General features: G+C 43.5%; 1 protein-coding gene across 3 annotated transcripts in view; it reads right to left on the reverse strand.

Moving 5' to 3' along the window:
- Positions 1-24,120, reverse strand: part of dennd1b (DENN/MADD domain containing 1B) — a 99,698-nt gene that overhangs the window by 18,406 nt on the left and 57,172 nt on the right. For all 3 annotated transcript variants that reach the window (XM_031575465.1, XM_031575466.2, XM_031575468.2), the window contains 7 exons: positions 20,488-20,588; positions 17,945-17,990; positions 16,578-16,679; positions 7,553-7,678; positions 5,050-5,151; positions 694-784; positions 339-379 (listed from right to left, as the gene is read on the reverse strand). In XM_031575465.1, coding sequence (XP_031431325.1) covers positions 339-379; positions 694-784; positions 5,050-5,151; positions 7,553-7,678; positions 16,578-16,679; positions 17,945-17,990; positions 20,488-20,588 — 609 coding nt within the window. The remainder of the gene's footprint in view (positions 1-338; positions 380-693; positions 785-5,049; positions 5,152-7,552; positions 7,679-16,577; positions 16,680-17,944; positions 17,991-20,487; positions 20,589-24,120) is intronic.

Below are 24,120 nucleotides of genomic sequence, written 5' to 3' on the forward strand. Positions count from 1 at the left end.
GTTTCCTGCCAGACCAACGAGTCTTCTGAGATGAGCGTCTGTCACGTCAAATCTCTGCCATCTCGACATCTCTGCATCTAAGCTGTCCAAGCCTCACAACCACGGCTTCTGATAAAACCCCCGGCCCAAACTCATGTGATGTCATATTTTCCCCCCACGCTGTGCGCCTAAAAAAGTATCCAACTGATCTATGCAATTTTATTAATTTCCTACATTTCCACTGACTACTGGCCAATATCTGGTACACAATGGCTGAACTTAAAAAGATGATATTGCTGAAGTGGAGATACAGATGCAAATATGTGAAGTCAACCTTACAGGCAGAATGAATAACCCACCTTCACTGTATGCATCCACTGCTGGTAAGACCTGGTGTTACCTGGGAATGTAGGACATTAGTGAGACAGTGGGCAAGGCAGCGTTAACATAGACTAGACATAGGACTGTTTTCCACTGGCTAGTGGCGTTGGCCCAGACTGAAGTTAATGGTGCTAAAGCAAGTATGCATGTGAGCGCTCTGTGCTCTTCATCAATCTGACAAACTGAGTTTCTATTTATATGAAATGAGGTATATCTGTGGGAATGTCTATGTGTGTATATATATACGTACGATGTGTGTGTGTGTGTGTGTGTGTGTGTGTGTGTGTATGTGTGTGTGTGTGTAGGTACGTGTGCATGTGCAGGGCCACTCACTTCCACAGAAGCCTCCCTCTGTGATCTCCTCCTCAAACATATCGGTGAAGCCCCGGCCTGCGTTTAATTTGGCCAATCTGCCATCGATGAACTGCAAGCATAAATTACATCACAGCTTATTCAGACAGGGAGGGGCAGTGTGGGGTGTAGAGATTATGGGGTGGGGGTGGTGGTGGTGGTGGTGGTGGTGTTCAGATAGCCAACTCTCCATTCCAGACGTGTTGGCGGGAAGTGAACAAGCGGAAAGGAAAGCTGGGATAATTCGGATCAGGTGTGTCGGCGGTGCAGCTGAGTGAACCGGAGCGGACTAGAGTGCGGTGTGGCGCAGCACGCGCGGCGTCTTCGCTGAAATTTAATTTCCTCCCTCCTTGCTGAGAACCCAACCTTTAAAGGCCTAATCCTTTTCCTTGTAATTTTCCTGTAATAAATATGCCAATTATGACTTGTAGGGCGTTGGGTGATAAACCTGGCCACGCTGCACGCATTCCTCACAAATCCCCTCGCTACGGACTCCTAACAACAAAGCCATGTTTCAGAAGTGACCCAGTGTGTGAAATCTAATAGTAACGATCTAACAGTAATGATCAGTGCCTCCATAAAAATACTTTAATACATCTCTCATTATCAGAGGCCTATCAATACAAAACATCTGTAATGAAAGACACGTCAAACTGACTGACACCTGTATTAATAACTCTGTGTTAAGTGCATATCTCTGTGTGTATGTGTCTCCATGTTTGTGACAACAGCTAAGTGTGTACCCGTGTGGACAGTGGGCACGTGTGTGTGTGTGTGTGTGTGTGTGCTGTGCGTGTGTGTGTGAAATGTGTAGTTGAATGGTTATTGTATTTGTGCATGATCATGTCTAGCCATGTTGTTGTAGGTGTATCCCTGTGGATCTCTGGGGTATGAGAGGCTTTGCCACTGGCCACTGGGGACGGGTCGCTCGGGTGGAGGGACGCGTCATTACCGCTCTCCTAATGAAGGAGGTGCGCGGAGGGTCGAGCCGCGGCCGGACCAGCCCCAATTAGAGAGCCTCATCACGGCGCCTTAGCACCATCTCCAAAGCACCCCCATCATCCCCGCTCAGCCGCTATCAGATTACGAACACACACACACACACACACACACACACACACACACACACACACACACACACACACACACACACACACACACACACACACGCACACACACACACACACACACACACAAAGATCTTTGGACCAGCACTACCAGGCACACACACATTTGCTCATTAAAGGGATATGATGGCACTAGTAACCAAGGATATAAAATGCACGCAGGCACACACGCGCACACACACCACAAACAACTGATTGTCCTCATAAAGGTTCCTGTGTTTATTTAGTAATGTTTAGCTGTGCTAACTGCATTTTTTTAGGGATTTTAATAAAGATTCTTTTGTTATCTATGATAGCTCTAGCATCCCAAACACCACATGATTACGCCTCAAGTTTTGTAATTGTTTTTTTATGATGAATGTACATGATTGCATGATGTTAGTCAAAAGAGGCTGAATAATAATAATAATAATAATAATAATAACAATAATAATAATAATAACAAGAACGCACGCAAGAAAATGGTCTGCAGGAGCAGTCAGCTGTAGCATATCATAACCTATGCAATTACGTGGATGATAACACTTCGCCCCATGTAAAAAAAGGTTTGACTCTCCTACCACCTGTTAAGCAATAAACATCTATGTAAGTGCAGGGCACCAATGACCCACACACTCTGCTATTAAAATATTTATCAGTCAATGTTCAAAATGAGTTGATCTAAGAAGAACTCGACCATTTTGCTCCTCTGAATATCATCGGTTGTGTTTGCCTTCTCTCCACAGCAGGAGAGGGCAATTAAGCCTCTTTTCATTAGTGGTACCTCAGTGATGGAATTACCTAGTTAGACCAAGCTGTTCGATCGAGTGACAGTCATTGGAACATTCAAAGAGTGTCACAAAGCGTTTAAAGTCTCACCTCTTTAGAACTCATCGGTCATTCAACTGTACTTAGTTACAAGCCCTACAATCTTTATAATATTATATTATTCATAATATGACATTATTTCTGATAATTTTACTATGATCTGATATACAATACTGTTCCAGGCATTTTGTTGTATTGTGCATAATGCTTTGGTTGTTTTTTTTATTTTTTTAGGTAACTTTGGACAAAAGTGTGCTAAATACCATAACCATTTGAATCCTTTGTGTTTCAACTGTACAGCTGATAGTAGTCAAATAATACAACCATTTTAGGCTTGAGGGCTGTCTGTAGATTTTGTTAAACACAAACTATGTGTGTATTCTGTAGATAGATGAGAATGACAACAACATTATCACAGGGAAACAGGTTGCCAGTTGAATTAATTTGACATTTGATATTACTAACATTACTGTAATGAACAGCATTGCAAATTCAAAACTGATCTGGGCTTAAAACCATCCGCCTTTGCTCTCTTGAAGTTTTGCCTCTACACAAGAAAATGCAAAGTGTGAAAATGTGAAGTGTGATTGCTCGGCAGCAGCAAAGGATCACTAACTGTAACCTCACGGATCAGACAGGGGAATGAAAGCAATGCACAGGAAATAGTGACAAAACTGTGTTGAACAAACTATACAAGAACAAACATATATTGATGAATAGATTCTATCACTGTTCTACAACCAATTGAATGGTGGCTTATTATCCACTATTAATGCTATATATTTCATGTATATACCTTCTTCTATGTTTCATGGAATTGTGTATACATCATGTACATATGTGTATGTATGAATCTGCTTGCTCCTTCTTTTCTCCCTCCCCTCTCTTCCCAGCCAGCCAAAAGGAGATGGGTCCCCCCATTGAGCTGAGGTTCTGCTCAGGTTTCTTCCTTTTAAAAGGGAGTTTTTCCTCGCCCCCATCACCTTAGTGCTTGCTCAAGGGAGGTTCAGGCTCTGGGCTCTGTAAAGTGCCATGAGACAATTCCAATTGTTATTGGTGCTATATAAATACATTTTAATTTAATTGAGTAGCTAACGTGCTTGCTTTGAGGACAGGCATAGAACTTCTTCAAATCACTCGAATTTGACTGGTTAGTAATTGTGACTTTGTATAGACTAAGAGAAGGGGTGCACCCGAATCTAGCACATGGCTAATTTAGGCATAGCCATTTGAATCCTCAGCAGTTTTCTGCTTCATGGTGCATAAGAGAGCATAGTTTTCTTAAATAAACTGACAGTTTTGTGAAAAATTATATTTCTGTCACCTCTTCTCAGAAAGGTTAGAAGGAGCTACGGGCACGGCACTTCAACCAATCTTGCAGTGCTGGAGAATTAATTTAGCTAAGAAGCTAGTAGCACAAACCACATATAAATAATATATATAATAATAATAAAATTAATAATAATAATAATAATAATAATATGGGCATCACCCTTTCCGGTAGACTGTTCTACATACGGTGTTGTACTGTTAGGACAATTTCAGTGTTTAAGGTTTTTTGGTTTAAATGATTTGCAGCTTTCACAATGGTGTATGTGCGTGTAGGTGTGAGAGTCGAAGTGAAAGTGTGTGTACAAATGGGTCTCCCTAAGAGTATTTGGAATAGATAGAGAATGATGGAAAGCAGGTGGCTGTTTACAAAGCATTTTCTTCCTTCTTTTCTTGGCATTTTCTTGGGGAGTTCTCACCCAACGCACACACACGCACGCACACACACACACACACACACACACACACACACACACACACACACACACACACACACACACACACACACACACACACTCAACAGACAAAGTTCATGGTCAGTGCAGTGCAAGGCCTCGGCCTTCATCATTGCGGTTGGCAGGGTGAGATAAACACATCCCACAGCTACTGAAGGTGTGTGGGTGTGTGTGTGTGTGTGTGTGTGTGTGTGTGTGTGTGTGGTGAGACTCTTGGAAGCACTGGTCCTCTGTCTTTGAAAAAGGAATCTAGGGTCTGTATGCATGCCAAGCTGTACTTCAGCATTTATCTGCTGTTTGTTCCAACGGTGATTTTAAAGTTTTACACCACTGGAGAACAAGAACTGGATCTGACTCCTAATGGACAGGCGAGGGACAGACTAAATATTTGCATGTGCTCTCCCAGTTGTTATTATTGTCATGTCATTGCACACTGGAAAGTGTTAATATTCCAAAGTTAATCACTGAAGTATCCGTGGAAAGAACGACAAGGGTAGAAACTAGTATGGCACATAGCTAACGGGAGACCGCCATGTCACTGTAAGAGGAACAAGTGTCTGAAATTAGAACGCAGTATACTGTGTTAAATGTTTGTGTGTGTGTCTGTGGTCTGAGAGTACCTGTTTGAAGAGCTGAGCATTGACAGCAGTCTCCAGGAAGGCGCGCATGGTGCTGGAGCGGTGGGCCACGAAACCCTCCTCACAGAATGTGATTGGTTCACCCTGCACATCAATAGTAAGAAAGAAAGAATGAAAGGGTCGGGGGTTGATAATTACATCTAGAAAATACAAGATACATTATACTTTTGTAAAAATTTACATAATGTATTCATCTTTGCGTTCAGTGTCAATACCTCAATCTGACAATGGAAATCTGTCATTTAGTATTCCAGAGTCAGTGCCTGGTTGGCAACAGCTGTTTGTCACCATCCATTGCTAAGCATTACATCATCATTCCAATTAGCCTAGATGCAAATGAGGTGACTCAATGGCATGAAAAAGCAGTGACATGCGGTATGCTATATCCAATATGAATTAACGTTCTTCACATGAGTACGCTCCTTTTGTCTCTATCAAACATGCCAGAACAATGATCTTTTGTCACAATCCAGGCATACGAGGTCTTCACCAACCATAGTCATACCACTTTCTGCACCAAACAATACCACAATAATTAAACCATGTGGAAGATATCAAGCCAGTGAAGCAGCTGTCAGTGAGGCCGAGGGGCCAGTCCTGTCTTAATATAGCACCTTTGGCACATTCCCATTGCATTTAGAAGCCCACCTCCACACAAAGTGGCATTACAGTGCACTCACTTGAGCGGAGTCTGAATGTACCTGAACATGTGCACTCTAGGAGTCTCCTTCTGGCCCTGCCACTGAGAGCGACATGATCTAAGTGAGATGGGAAAACACAATGCTAATGCTAATAGCCTGTGGCCTGAGGCAAAGTCACAATGTTGTGGCTTTCATTCCGGTGCAGGATGGCAAATGACCGAGACTGTCTGAGAAGAAGTGGGGGAAAAAACAAAACATGTACAGCTTGGTAAGGGCTGTGGACATCACAGCTCTGCATGTTTTGTGTGTGTCTGTGTGTGTGTGCATGTGTTTTCGCGCTGCACATACAAGGGAGTGAGCATATGGAATACGTAATGTGAAGCTTCCAGCTGAGCTGTGTTCTCACGGCAAAATCAGCGATAGACACACACGTACAACCAGGAAACTGATTCCAACTGCGAAACCCCAGTCAGATATGTCCTAACTTTAGAGATTAAGGCTCATCAGTGTATGGTCTAAGTATAGAAGCCTTACATTTAACTCTAAAGAATATCTGACTCTTTCATAACATCCACATGAAGATGCAGATACGTTTTTCCATAGCATCCCATGGCATCCAAACAGGTTTTTTGTTCAACTTGACTGTTTTTGTGTGTGTGTGTGAATGAAAAATCAGTTGGTGTCACCATGTTTTTGGTTAGCATGTTCTGTTCTTCAGGCCTCCTATGAAAAATGTCTGCTTGAGCCAGACGGTGTTGAGATGGAAAACTGTGTAGCTGGCTTTCCCTTTGATGCTACTCTCCTCTAGGGCTCTAAAAATGGTTTCAGTGGGACAGCAAACACTGTATTGTGAGTCTGAGTCTGAGCCTGATAAGGTCAGAACATGCCCACTTCGAAAAGAAGTACTCTCTGCACAAGAGACAAGAGAATGTTTACACACACATAAAAAAGAAAGAATAAAACAAAACATCAATTATGCATCTTCCCTCTGTTGGCCTACCCAAGCCAATTACCCTCAACTCCTGGAACAAACACAGCCATATTTGACAAACGTAGGGGAAACACACTTTGTTTTTCACGGCGCAACCCAGCTGAAGTGCAGGAAGACAGGGTGCGTGAGTAAAGGCAGGTTGTGAGAGCAAATGCACTTGGGGAGTTTGAGAAGCAGAGAAGAAAGGCGGGTTGGCACGCCTGAAAGGCCCCTTCTTCAAAGAGCCTGTCCGGCGTCTGACATTTCAGAGGCTTCAGACAGGCCCACCTCTGCTCTCTCTTTTTTTTCCAAACGGGAGGCTCTCTGCCCTCCTCTTCGGCTGGACGGGGATCATTAGGCCCCCTCCACCGCTTTCAACAGCTGCTTACTGCTCTTTAGCTGAAAGGTCCATCCGACCCAACAGTCCAACAGGTAATTCTACTGAGGACATCTTTCATCTGTCTTTTTTATCTTTCATTCATGGCAGCTGCTTTGTTGTAATGTAAACTGATGTGGCCCTGAACAATCGATATGTGAAGAGGGAAGTGATGATGTGAAGAATAGAGGGATGGTATGGGTGGGGGTGGAGGTGAAGGGCTGTACATGTTCTCCTGTCACTCACCTGCTAAAGTACAGGACAGGAGAGGTGAACAACTCAATTCAGCTTTATTTACCTCGCACCTCTAAGAGAGAGCTTCGTCCCAAGGCTCCCAACCCAAACCCAAGGGTAAATCTCCTGGAGACGTTTCTCACAGAACACCAGACACGCCTAAATATGCCATTAAACCTTCAACAAACTGTTAGATGTCTTGGGCGAGGGGGGGGGGGGGGGATGGAGTGACAGGCTGCAATGCAAATGTGTGCAGGGGCTTACGGGTCTGTATCTCAGGGCGTCACGGTAGGAGCCAAACAGAGCCGCCTGAGTGCGCAGGAAGGCCCGGGCCACGCCGCTTCCCGTCGCCGTGGACTGCTTCTTCAGCTTACTCTTCAGGGTGGAGACCTGGGACAGCGAGAGAAGGAGGGAGGGAGGCAGGGGAGGGAGGGAGAGGGAGTGAGAAAGAGAAGAAGAAAAAAAGAGAAAAAAGTTAACACCTCTGAAATTGGTGGAGGGAGTGGTGGACCCATTCAGGGTGTGAAGTGTTACATTTACAGGTCATCAGAAAAAAGGTAGGAGGAAAAAAAAAAAGAGAGGGAGAGAATAAAGAGGCACCGTCCTGCCCCTCCCTTACTGGATCTGTTGTGCTGCTGAGAGCACCTGCTGCTCAGTTAATTGTGGCCATGGCAGGGGAGAGAGAAGTGAGATGGGGGCTGGAGGGATTGAAAGGAAAGGGGAACAAGCGCACTCCGGAGGCAGTCTCTCTCTTTCCTTCTCCTTGTCTCTTTCAGGTCCTGACATACTGCAGTCTGGCCTTGAGGATTTCTCAGAGCATTGGCTCCTTTTTTTTCTTCAACAGATTGGATCACGGATTTTGGCTTTGTTTTAAGCAGTTTAGGCACCTTCAGATCAACGAGGGGGAGAAATCACTCTCACCACCACATGGGACACATGCACTGCACAACACTACTCCAACCTCAACACACCATCATGTCCATCAGAGAGAGTTAGGGGAAAAGGCTTACAACAGAGGGCATCTCCCAATCACATCCTTTAACACAGTGGGATCTCCCATAATGTGAATGCCCAGAAATGGTTACACTTACAGGTACCCGTCTGAGTGCAGTTTCGCCGCCTCAGGATTTATTTATTTATTTAAAACATTGTCAATGGCTGAATATGAGGAGTAAGCGAGCAGTATACTATTAGCACTTATGTTAATGGATAAATGTCACGAGTAATCAAGAACTGAACCGTTAGCACTTAGACTAAGAACAGACAGAAATAATAGTTTTCCAGGCTTTTGATAAGCGTCCATTGACGCAGAATTTTAAATGTTACACAAAATCGAAACATAACTGAGAGGGACCTTCGGGTCAGCTTGAAGTCAATCCTGAGCTCACTGGGTGACAGAATATGGTCACATCTCTCTCTTTCTCTCACTCATTCCATCAGATTTATTTTCATCCCATGTGACTCCTTTGGGCATTTTCACAGTTTTGCACCACGTCCCAAAGCTGCCTTCACAAATGTTCATAGGAATCAAACAAACCATAAAAAAAGTTTAGCTGAGCTAAATGAACAAGTGGCATCTGCATATCCATGTGGCGACAGGCACTTTTATGTTTATGTAAAGTCGACGGCATATTAATATTTCATGCTGATGTGTGTTAACTGATTTTCCACAACAATTCATTTAACCGTCTTTTTCCCCTCGTTTTAAATCAAAGGGAAATGAACTGTCAGTCTAGGAAAGGGGAGGGGAGGGGGAGAGGAGCAGGAGAAAGAGAGAGCGGGAATGAACCGGGGGGGGGGGGGAGAACAGAGACGGGACCAGGCCCAGAAGACAAATAAAGATGGATGTAAAACAGAGGTTTCACTGTTTACTCAGCTCATCAACATCTAAAAGGTGTGGTTGGGAGAAAAAAAAAAAAAAAGATTGTCTAATGAGACTCAAAGGATCGGTCGCTGTTTCCAAATGCCATGGAAATCTAACGCAGCTGCAACTGAAAGCAAAACACACAAATCAGTTTCAATTTAAAATCCATATTTAAAAAGTAAGAAGTAAAAAAAAAAAAAAAACATGGCACAAAAGAGTAGCAGAACCATCTCTCATGCACGCGCGCACACACACACACACACACACACACACAGACAGACAGACACAAAGGATAATACAGAAAACACAGATACAAAGCAAGCTGCTATCAGCTTGCAAGGGGGCAAAGCTCTGGCAATAAACCTTCAAATTAATAATTGGGTTTTTGATAGTGGCACATGCACCTCATCAGGCAAGTGGTGGCAGTAATTGATCTGTCAGGCTAATTAACTATTATACTTTGAGTAACGCTAACGAGGAGAGAGCTGCAGCAGCATCAGAGGATCGACGCTCGGCTCTACAGGTGACAAACCTATTTGGCAGTGACATTTTTTAGTGTAAAGTCACCGGGCCTATGATCTGATCAAAGACGCTATCCCCCCCATTGGGTCCAATTATAACTTTAGCATTGTAGCGGTGAGGCAGAGGATATTATGGTGGGGGGGGGGGGGGCGGATGGGAGGGAAGGTGGTGGTGGTAGTGGGAGGTGTGGGGTGGCGGTCGAGTTATGGTATTCATAATCTATGCAGAGAGAGAAAAGGGGGCCTTTTCCAGTATAGGTCTTTTCCCCATAGCTGTGATCTTTTCAATTTACATCAAGGGAGGATGGCCGCGGATTAAAGTGCGTCGCGTGACTCTGTCAGCCCGTGGAAAGCCGCTACAAGGAGCCTCATTAGAATCCCCCCCCCAACCCCTCCCACCACCCCCCACCCCCCAGCCCCACCCCTGATGGGGTTTGAAGTGCGTCAAAGTAAAGAGCAGGGGTGAGGGGTCACGCACAGAAACAGATCTCCATTTAACTGGGCAGCTGGGGAGGATAATTAGCAGGTGCGCAGCGGTCTCACTGGAGGAAAGGAGTGAAGCCGAGATGTGCCAGTAGCTGTCTGCCTCGTCCCAGCACCCAATGATCACTATGTAGGTGTGTGTGTGTGTGTGTGTGTGTGTGTGTGTGTGTGTCTTAAAAAGGAGGGTTTATAGATGATACAAAGCATAAGATAATACAAAGCATGATGCATGGACAACAAGCGTTTTGTGTGTTTGCCTGTATATGCAACAAGCATGCAAAAAAATCTGTTCTAATGTACCACCTGTTGATTAACCAACAGGTTAGCTGTTTATCAAGTCATCAACTACGCACAGGAACACAGATGCAATCAATGTAACCAAATGTTGAATGAGAGCCTCTCAGTGAAGGACTCCATTGAGATGAGTGAAGTCCAAAAGGTCTTCAACCCCACAGCAGAAAAAAGACACCAGCCTATACAATCTAGTTTTAGCAGAGCTGTCCATGCAATTGATAATTACTTTAACCTCATATTCAGCGTATGGGGAGATACTCATTCAAGATCACCTTTAGCACTCACCTTCCCACTTCAGTAGTCACATTGGACAAAAAAAGACACGGCTGACTCCATCATCATATCATCATCACAACTTTTGTTTGTTTGAGTTTAGAGGTGAGGGACATGAGCTTTGGGCTCATGGCTAAACAGCCATTGTAAAAACACGCTGAAACAATTCTCCGTTGGTTTTAAAAATAATAAGTCCAAAAATAACCTTTAAGAATGTCAAATGGCACAAAACAAGTTGTGCTGTGACAGAGAGAGAGGGAGAAAGACAACACGAATAATTAAATATAATAAATAAATATTAAAACTCCTCCCTACCACCAAATAAATGAGGGGAAAAAGAGAAAATAAGCATTAGATCTCAAAAGAGTTCTGCCTAAATATGACCCTCACCGAGAAAGTCGGAGAGGGGCTTTAAGAAGAAGAAAAAAATGTTTTGTTTAAGGATTCTGTCCAGGGATAGAAAGCCGTGGGGATGCAATTAAAGCACTACAAAGAAAAAAAAGAAATAGTTATGAAAATCTTCTGCTCTCTTTTGATGTGTTGCACTCCAAATTGTGTGCATATATTGTATGCGCATACAAAGAAACACACACACACACACACACACACACACACACACACACAAGAAAACACTCACGTAGACACACAGGCACTAAACTTAAATTATAAATAAGTTAAAGGATTCAAATCAAAAATGTATTACTGCAATTAAAGTCATTATGATGTTTAAGTTTTCTTAAGACATATTGACATAATGCATGCTAATGTAATATACTTTATTTTCATTAACTGCTTCTGTGGCTAAAACAAAACTCCCCTGACTCTTAATTCTAAACAAGCTCAGCATATAATATATATTGTGACCAGTTAAATCAAGATGACTTTCTAAATTAGTGTGTGTGTGTGTTTGGTCTGTATTTTTTAGGACAAAAAGTTGAATAGGTCAATCTCAAGTGAATGATGCAGAAAAACTGCCATTCTATATTCCATATTTAAGCATCTAAATATTAGGTGAAATGGTAGAAAGGAGCACTTATGAAGCTAATGTCAGCATAGTAACTCTGTAAATAACTGCACGTACAAATGAGATCAATGACAAATATTTGATAGGTATTTCAACACAAGAGAATGCTATAAATACTGTACTTAGTTATTTGTCATTAAGATACAGCGAACATATGAGATGTGCAAATTTAAACTAAGAGAAAATAATAGAAAATACTAGACACTTTAAAATCTCATTCTATATTAATCTACACTTACCAAACCGCAAAACAAAATAGTGTCACTTTCGTATCTTTTCCACTGACTATACAACTTGATTGCAAGAAACAAAACAAAAAAACAATCTGACCACAAAGCACTAAGTAAATATATGTCAGTAAATGTGTATGTAAATATGTAAATATATATTTGACATTTTAAGGGGCATGTGAAGAGTAGTAATTATTGACATCTGACTAGCTCAGGACAAGATAATTTGTAATAGCTAAAAGTGTGTGTGTGTGTGTGTGTGTGTGTGTGTGTGTGTGTGTGTGTGTGTGTGTGTGTGTGTGTATGCCTGTATGTGTGTGTGTGTGTATGTGTGTCTGTGTCTGTCTGTGTGTGTGTGTGTGTGTGTGTGTGTGTGTGAGATCGGAGGGAGTGCTCCTTTCATATCCATACACACACCAAAATGCGCCTGCATGTTCAGGATGGGCATGAGTGTAATCAAGAACTTCTTTCTGCTCTTGGAAAGGAACGTCTGTTTGTCATGTTCAGATGGTGTTGCCTCACTGTCTATTTTTTTTGTTAGGGTGTGTGCGCGCGCGCGCTTGTGTGTGTGTGTGTGTGTGTCAGAAGTCATGCTGAACTTCCAATTAGAAGCACAACACTTTTTTTTCTCCATTCTTTGCACTGCAGTGATCTCAGAGGACAGAACCAAATTGTAGAGTTTCTCTCATTTGATTTGTTCCCTTGCTTTTGGTGGCCTAATACACAAGAAGTGGGTGTGCATACTTTAAACCCAGCCTGCTGATTGAGAAGACTGAAAAAAAAAAAAAAACACACAAACACAAGATCAAACGTGGGATGGGTGCAAGCATATACGCTGTGTCTGCAAGGCAACAGACGAAGGGCGGGGGGTGGGGGGAATGAGTGTACAGCGAGAGGGAGAGAAAGAAAAAAGGTGGGATAGCAGCTAAAGACAAGAAAAGAAGAGAGATCGGAACTGCAGATACAAACAACACACCTTTATCTCTTCCTTTTCGCTTTTTAACTAGTGATAATAATGACAAAAGGAATATTTCATGAAGAGGAAGAAAAACACACAGACACACGCGTACACACAACATAACAGCCTCGTGCTTGTAAGGCAGAGTGTAAACAGGATGAAACGGAAATCTAATTCAGACTTAAATTGTTTGTTACCGTCTGTAATGGATTCCCAAGCTCCTATTTTTAGCGGGTTTTAATGACAACACAAGGAAAAAAGTATGTTTCTTTTTACCCGGCTAACACCAATTAAGATTGAAAATCAGGGAAAATGCAGGAGAGTTCCACGAGATCTCGGAGCCGGGGAGCAAGAAAAAAGGAGAAATAATGATAACAACTACCTTCATCAAGGGTGAAAACAAACAAATGCTTCGCACATTTGGCTTTCTTTCTCAGAAACCTTGAAAACTGCAAATGTAATTACTGTATCTGACCTTCCTGACGCTTTATGATTAATACAAAAAAGAGGGGGGGTGGTAAGGAAAGAAAGCTTAAATAATGTGAAAAACTTTACCTCTAAATTTAAAAATAAAAGCTTGATAATGCATCAGTCAATTAACAGCACTTGTATCCATACACATGCCTACTGCCGGCATTGCTGTGGCTTCGGCGGCTCCCTCTCTAGACTGTGAGGAGATAGTCAGTATTTGTAGGTCCTCTCCTCGAAGGGAATATAAGCATGTCCGAGTGTAGACTGACAGCGCTAAAGGCAGAGGCTGCCCCATGCAGGACATTCCCTGACAGGCTATGAGTTAAAGGCTGTTTCCAAACTGAGCTACGTCAGGACGAAGGGAGAGATGCATTTGATCCGTTGGACGAGTAGAGAACCTCTGGAGCGCTGCGGGAAATGCACTTGCAGCACAGGGCGTGTTAGTTCCACAGCTCATGATAGAGATGCTCTCTGTCGTTTTAATTAGGGGCATTACAGGGCTACTTATGGTCATACATGGTGCTCAGGCTATTAGAACTGTGTAGTGCTGGAAAAGGAAAAGAAATATTCGAGAGTGGCTCAATTCAGCGCCTGCAACATTTATGGTGTATATTCAGCCAAAAACTTGGTTGTTTTTTTTCTCAAATGATCAATCTAAAAAAATGATTAAATCTGGGAGATTTATGCGAGTGACATTTCCACCACCATTACATTTCCTCCTGAATGTAACGATATAAATCCTGACCTCGGAAAACACAACTTATCCACCTACCGAACCTAATCATTTGCCACAAACCCATCGCTATGTCTTGTATTTGAGGGCAAACTAATTATCATCCCGATTTGTAAATCCCGGAAAGTTTTCTTTGTGTGTGTGTGTGTGTGTGTATCGGGCGGAACCGCTACCGGCGTGGTAGCATTTGTAATAGCCAATAAATCTGAAATATTATGTGTGAAATTGGGAGAAATGGCCATTAAGCGCTGGACATGGGAGGAACCCGACGAAGGTCCTGTACACCCCCCCTCGGAAAAAAAGTTTGGGTAATGCAGCACAAGTGTGACCCCTAACCCCTCTGAAAGCCAGGCCAGTGGTCAGACCATCTCTGTAATGGAGTCCACATGCTCGGTGTACGGCTGCCCTAACACGTAATTGGATGAATCTCAGAAGGCTTGGCTTCAATCAATAGGAGACCCTCTTCTGAAACAACACAAAAGACTGGAGAAAAAAGGGAACAGAAATGCTCAAGGCTCTGTTTTATTATATTTAGCTTTATGGAAGTCGGGGGGGAATTGGATTTGTGTGTGTGTGTGTGTGTGTGTGTGTGTGTGTGTGTGTGTGTGTGTGTGTGTGTGTGCGCACACTATTCTCACACTATTTTCAGTTGTCAGATAAGGAACCCCTTCTGACAAAAAGTTTGATTTTTGTCTTGTAAAATAAATAATAACCTGTATCTTACTAAAAACAAAAAGAAAAACATATATAAAAACAGTACTGAACTAAAACTCACAGTATTGAAAAGCCTAAGCTGTAAATTGGTTCAATATTGCAGTATTTAACAATCTAGTGATTCTTGCACATTTAAGTTTTAATAATAAAACCTTCACCTCAACACGATGAGACAAAGACAGTAATTTAGTAATTTATTCCCTTGATCACGAACTCTGACTAATCCCATTCCATCCACAAGAGAGCATGCGGACCAGAGTGTGTGCAAGAGCCATACACATAAGAGAGGGGAAAAAAGACCGGTGAAGAGGAAGCAATAAATACATCAGCGCGCAGGTGACATATTTGCTTCACAATGGCTAATTCAACGTGATACGCAGACTATGTTCTGTCATTAGTCGGCGAGAGACGGTGAGCGGGGATCAAAGCAAACACAGTGCGACGCCACTTCATTTATCACTTTCCACACAAAGACGCCTGTTCCTTCTGCCTGCTTCTGTCACTTTGAAACAAGCGATTTTTAAGGGAACGCTCACTTAGATTTTCATTAAGGAATGTGGTGGTAGTGGTGGCGGTGTGTGTGTGTGTGTGTGTGTGTGTGTGTGTGTGTATAATGGGTGCATGGACAGAAGTGTCACAGAATGGTCTGTTGGCTCCTCTATGTGGTCAAATAGCAGCAGCGAATTGAGCCACAAATAGCAGATCTCCATCTGAAGACAGACGGAGATCCAACGTCCTATAAACACACAAGCCAAAATATTTACACACACATTCCAAACATGCACACAAATACACATAAGCACACACAAGCAACCACCTCAACTCCCAACTCGGGGAAAAAAAAAACGAAATGATGTGAAATAAACAGTGACAGAGAAAAAGGAGACCAGGAAAACCACACCAATCTGTACACCACGAGAAAGAAGAGAAAGAAGGGGGGAAAGAAGGAAGGAAGGAGGGTTGCTGATCGACAGGCCGGTGACCCTGTGCAGCGGCGGCAGAGACAGCGGCAGCTCCGTTTCCTGTTGCGCCGGCTGCCGTGTCGCCCTCGCCATAATTAAAGAGAGGAGGCGCTGGCAGGTGGCGCAGGACATCGCCACTGATAATTGGCCCCCTTCTTTCCCCTCACTTCCTTCCATCTCTCTCTCTCTCCATCTCTCTCTCTCTCTCGCTCACACACACTCGGTTTAAAAAAATCGTTAAAACAAAAAGGAGGAGTGGGAGCGAGAAAGAGGCCAGAAGAGAGGGAAAAAAAGAGAGATGAAGGCAAAAACGTTCTCCGATGCGGTGAAGGCTGCCTGGCACGGATACGTGGCTTTACAGAAATAAATAAATAAATAAATAAATAAAAACAAACGTCACAGTGGGAGACGGGGTGGTTTCGGCCCACGCGACAATCACAGGAGCCACCGGCGGCACTGACTAACGATGGTGAGAAGCCGTGCACAGTTCATTTTCCTCTCTTGCAATTTCTTTCTTCCTCTACGTGGCCAGTGTGAATGTGTTTATTAAATTGGCAGGGTCACAAGCTAGGGTGAAATGTTGTGAGATGGTGATTGTGTGTGTCAGTGTATGTGAACTAGGATGTGTATGATGGAGATTTAATGAGAATGGGTGTGTGTGTAAAAGTATTACTTGCAGCCGTGTATGGGTATCTATGGACGTAGAGTGTAGAGTGTGTGTGTGTGTGTGTGTGTTTGAGTGTGTGTGTGCAGGACACTCACCACATCGCTAGGTAGATTTCGCAGATCATCCGACGGGCTCTCCAGTGTGTTTGTGTCCACGTTCAGGATCACCACGTCTTCCAGCGACCGGCTCTTCACTCTCTGTGACAGAGAAACAAATACTTACACACCTCAATCATACACATTTTCACTTCTTTGCAATCTACTTTTACCCATAAAAACACACAAACACAAAACCCGATAGTCCCTCTCTCAGTACACCACACTCACCGCTGTCTCCAAAGATTGATAACTGCCGCAATACACAAAATATTAGACCCATGGTCTCACTGGGATTCACACAAGTGTGAGGGGAATTATTAACCAATCGCAAGAGCTGACTGACCACCGATACCGTTTTCAAAGGGTTGAAACGTCACACTCTTTTTTTTGCCCTTGTAAACTTTTTAACACATGCAGAAAAAGTATTCCATTAAAAATCTGATTTCATTTGCAAAGGATTTGCAACTAATGACGGGAAAAATTATAATGTGATAAAATGTTGAAATTGAAAATAGCAAACCTTTCATCCAAAAAAGTGAGAACACTAATATGTGTTTTGGAGGTCTGTCTTACACTGGAACATAAAGTACTGAGTTCTGGCATGAAATACTGTTCTGGCAACGTCAAACTCCATAAACAATATCGCCAGTGCAGGTGGGGACGGGAAATAGCCACATATTTGCTCGTTCGTTTGTGCATTAGTTTCTGGCCTGTCACTTCTGACAGTCTTTTCTGCAGAGGCTTGCACATTGATTTAGTCTAATTACCCGCTGTATCGCGAATGTGTCTGTGTGTGTATGTGTGTCTGTGTGTGTGTTTGTGTGTGTGTGTGTGTTTGTGGAGAGAGGGGGGGGGGGGCTGTCACTAATGCGGGAGTGTGATAAATTCCGCCGGCGCCTCCTACTGTCACCTACATCAAACGCAGGTGCGCATCACCACTGCCGCTCCAACGGCAAAACCCTGCACCACACACACGCTTTTTGTTTTCCAAAGCAGAATGAAAAAAAAATAAACACAGGCAAAAATATATAATCTGACAGTTTCCTGTTTTGTTTGGTTTGGTGCTTAAGTGACAGAAGCAAACCATTCATTATAATTTAATATTATGCAAATAAAATGGCGAAAAAAATGATCTGAATGGGACGGAGTAGTGATTTTTGGGCCATGTCTGTTTGAGTCTGGGTGACAAAAAAAAAAAAATCCACATCCTCTCGTCCATGTATTAATGCAATCCCCACGAAACATCAGCCAACATAGCATTTCAACAAACACGTCTTTCAGTTGTGAGTGTGTGTTGAAGCGAGGGCGAGTGACAGAGACTCTGTGAAAAGCAGCGTGGCCTGAGGCCCCACAGCACTACTTACCTCTAGGAGACTGAGATGAACGCCAATCAAATATGGCATGGGGGCACTGTGAAGAGAGAGAGAGACAGAGGGAGGGGGGGGGATGACAAACCACAGTCATTAGAAAAACATACCAACTACACAACTAACCAGTCAGTCCAACTAATGAACAATCATTCTATTACATCACTTTCCAGCCTGTCTTCCCTTACAATACCATTATTGAAAAATGGCAATAAGCAACAAGTATTGGTAAAGTCTTCAATATATGCTGTGTTTATGTTGACCTACAAAAAAAGTTATGGTGATTAATCTGAGTTCTGCATATATGTAAGAAATGACAATAAAGAAAAACACATATCAACTAAATCCATGTTATCATCATCTTCTGCCAAGAGTCTAGAGATGTCAGTAACGGAGTTCTGAGTGGAGATGCTTTGTTTTCCTGGCAGACGGGGGCCGTGAGCGGAGGGGGCTGTTCGGGGAACAGACGTAAGCGTTAGCGGGGCTGCTCTGCGCTTATGGTGGCGGTTTCTGGGTAATTAGATTGGAGCGTTTGGTATTCGCCCCTTCTGAGGCGGCCGGCTCCTCAAATCAGGTTAGCGCTGGGTAATGGTGCTGAGGTCTATGCACTCTACACACACACACACACACACACACACACACACACACACACACGAGGAAGCATCTGGTCAAGACTGCTGTTCGCAGGCCCATAGCCACCCCTCTCAGTGCTGCCTTTCATTTCCCTTCACACACACACAGCCACATACTCCCTCTTCCCAACACACACACAGCCACATACTCCCTCTTCCCAACACACACACACACACAACTGTTTTGCACCTGCACAATACAGTACACGTAACTGCAAACACACACGCGCGCACACACACACACACACACACACACACACACACACACACACACACACACACACACACACACACACACACACACACACACACACACACACACACACACACACACACACACACACACACACACACACACACACACACACACACACACACACACCACACACTATAATGGGCCATGCCTCGCACTGTCTAACCTCGTTGTTGTCAACAAGTAATTGTGTTCGTGTTGAACAGGGGAGGGGGTGGCTAAAATGAATGAATGAATTCTCTCAAAAGGCACAACACCCACTTGGATGAGCGCAATCAGGTTAGTCCCAGGCAGAATTCATCATCATCATATTAAGCTGTCAGTGGAGGTGTATTTAGAGAAATTAATACATAATAGTGAGTGTGGTCTTGCTTTTGGGTGGGGGGAAACTGACACACACATAAATTAGCCTCTGTTTCTCGCAACCATCAAAAAATTCACTTCATATTCGGCCATGAAACCGCATCCAAGGAATTGATTTGTGGAATTGGAACACGATCTCTGGTGCCGTGTGCGCTGATGCTGACATGAGCGCAAACATATTGTGCAATCCTATCCAGCGTAATAAATATGACAACAAATCAGAGGAGGTCAGCAGGTGTTCCAAGCGTCTACTCTGCTCAGCTCTTTTATTACTTGGTAGGTTTTTGAGGCCGCCCAGATGGAAACCCCCAAAGAGCGCTCCAACCAATTTACTGACAGGGCTCACTTTTCCTCAGCCCGGAGTGGTGGAAACAGAGCTGGCTAATCGGCCCAACTGTCGAACACAGCCCCGAGCCTTACGTTAAAGCCTGTGGTCACAGCCTTCATTAGAGCCAGGCTGTGCTAACCCGCTAACACCTCCTCACAGGCAACTAGTGCTGCTCCATGCACTGCTCTCTTGTATTTATCTCTTATTTAGAGTAACTTTCATTCAAAGTATGTCAGATTTCCATGTTTGGATGTTTCTGTAATATTTAAAATATATATATAGTCACGAGGGTCCCAGAGGCTGACGTGTAGAACTAGCTGAGACAATCCAATATTTAGAGGAGTGATTGGGAATATTCATTGCCGCTGCTGTGAGGAAAAAGAGAGAAAGTCCACCAGAGGAGGAGACATGTATGGAATAGGAGACAGAGTGTGCAAGATATTACTGGCAATAGAGAAAAAAAACTGGAGATGCGGCACAAGCCAAAAAGGTCTACCACAATTAACATGAATTAACATAACAAGAGTTACCAAACAAGAAAGTGCACATCAAATATACAAGCTTTAACAATTTCATTAACAGAATATTTCTTCAATGTTACTTGATATAGGTTTCCTTGTTTCAAAAGCAAGATTTTAAAAAAAAATTTAAGTTTCAAGTCTAATGAAACAGTAAAACACATATACACAATGTCCTATTGAATCAACATATATGCACATACACACATTTGCATACACATAAATTGCCATGCCAAGGCCTGAGTGAGGGACAGGCCATGGAACAGGAGGGCAAGGAAAGTAAGACGAAGTAAGAAGCAAGAGAGACAGTAAGAAACCAAACAGGGAAGAAAGGAATACAGAGAGAGAGAGAAACTAAGAGGACAAAAAATGGATTGAAAGAGTCACACAGAAGGCAGAGGGGAGGAGTAAAAAAAATGAAAGGAGCTGAGAGCGGTGAGCCTTACCAGCAGTAGTCCAGCAGATGAGGTGGGAGCACGGGGATGTATATGTGTTGCCAGTACATTGGGAACAGCATGGAGGCAGCACCGTGAACACATGCAGTTAACTGAGGAGTGAGAGAACACAAGAGCACCATGATGAACACTCAACCGGGAGAACTAATACACCTAAAGGAGGAAGGAGAGAGAGGAGGACTACGCTCACCCTCTCCTAAAGCAGTAAAATACTACCTGCTCAAACTGAGCATGTAAGAAGGTGCACACACACACACACACACACACACACACACACACACACGCACACGCACACACACTTTACATCATAAACTAGGTTTACAAAGGGGGCTTTGAATTACATCCTACTAACCACATCCAAACACAAAGATATGCATTTCTCTTCATTTTGTTAACAGATGGTTTTTTTTGGGGGGGGGGGGGGGGGGGGGGGGGGGCTTTGTACAGCACAGGTACGACCGAGCTAAAGCCTTTCGTGTTCCCTCACAGGCCCAAGTGTAAAGAACTTGCAGGAAAGTCTCCCCTGACTACATGCACATTCTTTCATTTGATCTGAGCAGACACAATCTACAATTTCCTCAACAAAAGAATATAATACATACATTGACACATATGTTGGATATCATAAAGGTGTGTTTCATGCCGACAAAAACCAGACATACAACTCATCTGGCCACACACACAGAACGCACAAGCAACCCCCCCCCCCAACACACACACACACACACACACACACACACACACACACACACACACACACACACACACACACACACTCTCTACCTGGCAATTGTAATGACCTGCTTTACCCCAGGGCCTGGTTTTTCCTGGCCCCTCTTCCCGGATTAAAATAACATGATTAAATATGGAAAGAGAACAGAGGTCTGTGGCATCCCACGGGGCTTCATTAGGGCAAATTGCCAGAGAATGAAACATGAGTTAGCCAAGAGAGACGGCAGCGCCCCGACGGCAGCCCCTGAGGCCGCTGGGACCGCCGCGATGCTCTGCCACCATTGGAGCTTCTCCCCCTCTTCCCAACGTGCGAACCGCGAGCGCAGCACTACCAAGGGAACACCCAACGAACACACACACACACACACACTTGCATGCCCCTCCCAACCACCAATCCCCCTTGCTCACTGACACACGCAATGTCACAATTGACCGGCGAAAGCGGCCAAGCTTAACGACCAGGCTTTTTTTTGGGGGGGGGGGGGTAGTGAAAAGGCGGAGGACAAAAAAGATTCTAGAAGCTTCTTCCATTTGTATCAGCTTGTTCCTTGAAGTGAGAAAGTCTGTGGTGTGCTGCTAAAATAGAAAGTGAAACACTGCGTTTTGTAAAATAAATGCAGTCAAACTAAAATGATCTACAAACTATGCCCTCCAGTCAAAAATAATACAAATAAAAAATGTAAGCACAATAAATTAAAATATTTTAACTGGTGTCTGACACATAATAATTCATAATCATGTATGGGTTCTTACAAGAGTTTGGGAAAAAATATTTACAAGGTGACATATCCAATAATATTCATGATGGGGAGAAAGAAAACACTATTAAATCCTATGAACATTAGACAAAACATACCCATCCCTTGTTGCTGATGTGAGTCGAAATTAAAGCCCTCTGCCCCCTTTTCTTCCCAGCCTAAACTGCTCATTAAACGGCAGTACAGGCAGGTCAGCGGTCACAGGTTAGGAGACTGCGGTGGTGTCAACAGGCTACTGTCTCCCTCTTGCTCCTGAGGGACCTGACCCTGCTTCCACCAACATGCGGTCCAATCTACATCCCCCCCTCACCCCTTCACCCCCCACCTGCCCCTCACTGCACGGAGGTACTGGCCAACAGCAGAAAAACATGCCCAGCTAAGGCCAATTATTTCAAACTCAGTTTCGAGGAGAGGCTGATTGGACGGTGATTTATAATCCAGTTTAAAGGCTCTCTGTATCTCCAGCTGAGGAGGGGGCTGTACAGAAACTCAGATAAAACCTTTGAAGAGCATCAATTTCAGAGAGAAAAAGGGTACACAATTTTGGTTGTTGTTTCAATCTCTTTTCCTGGTGTCCAGTTGACTGATAAGGCTCAGGAAGAGTCAGTTCAAAGGTATCTGGGAGGTCCATTCAAATCCGGTGGAGAGCGGGTTTCTGTACTTATGACGAGCTGCAAATACTTTTTCCCCCCCAGTCACACCAGAGGAGAGATGGGGGTGGGGGGTAGGGGTGGGGGGCAGGCTGCAGGCTTCACTCCCCATCTCCGAAGCTCCATGGGATGTTTGACGGCAAAAGAATAGCCTAATAAAATATTAGCCTGCATGATAAATTATTAATGACGCAAGCCAAATGGCTTACACAGTATAAAAAAGGAAGGTGGTGTGTGTGTGTGTGTGTGTGTGTGGGTGGGTAGGTGGGGGTTGAATAAAGAAAGAGACAAAGCGTCTAGTTCTGTCTGCGGTCTGCTTAATATTCTATTCAATGGAGTATCACAAACACAGTCCCACAGAACAAATGCAGGATTATGGCTTGTTTAGGTGCTTTTTTCATTCCTTTTCTTTCTTTCTTTACTTCTACCTTTTTTTCCCCCCATAACCCTACTGAGACCCTGAGAGAACACTGGTAATGAGCTCTGCCTGAGACCATACTGTATGTGTGTGTGTGTGTGTGTGTATGTGTGTGTGTGTGTGTGTACTGGAACAGGTCACACATCAGATTATACAGATATGGACAGCCTCAAAGGGCAGCAGACTGCAACCTAGCACAAGGCTTATTCTGAAGACACACACACACACACACACACACACACACACACACACACACACACACACACACACACACACACACACACACAGTCAACCCGCAAATTCACAGTCCTCTTGAAGTCTTCAAAATGAAAGGGGCAATTTCAGCATTCTGGACATTTCATTTGCACCCAGAACTAGAAAGTGTTGTAACACGGCAGTTTGAAGTCACTATTTTAACATCACTAGGAATGTGATGAATGTGCCTCCAGTATCCTATGGGAGAAGTGTAGCCCTTTTTTATTAGGCTCTGCTTTGAATGACACTCTTGAGAGTAAGATTCACTTGATGACAAATGTGACCAGATATGATAGGACTTCCAACAGTCTTCAAGGAAAAAAAAAAAAATTCAGTTGGAGGCTTCAGTGACTGGCGATCGTCTATATGAAAACGTACATGTATTCAAGGACTAGAAGTAAATTGCCTGTCTGGGGATCCTGTCCTAAATATTTTAAACAAAAGTAAATATTTGAACATGAGTGCACTGTGTGTGCCACTGACGAGAGCAACAGTTATTTGACAAGAAATAAAACAAATTTGTTTTGTGTGAGAGGTGTGAGGTACAGTGCTGTGTACCAGAAAGTAATTCAGAGGAAAATGCCTTTTCCATCACTGTAGTCTTCTTATATTGAGGTCATGAGCCTATAGCCACCCTCTCCTGATGATCTGTGCTGCTTAACGCGCTGCACCTAACTACTAAGAGGAGATGCATTTCTTTATAGCATGACAGTTTCAGACCTAACAGAAAGAAGAAAAAAAAAAATCTTCAATCACTGATCCCTCCATATTATTTCATGACTGATTGTGCTGCATGTACTATGAAAAGGGC

Source organism: Clupea harengus, chromosome 10, assembly GCF_900700415.2.
Source record: "Clupea harengus chromosome 10, Ch_v2.0.2, whole genome shotgun sequence".
Classification (NCBI taxonomy): domain Eukaryota; kingdom Metazoa; phylum Chordata; class Actinopteri; order Clupeiformes; family Clupeidae; genus Clupea; species Clupea harengus.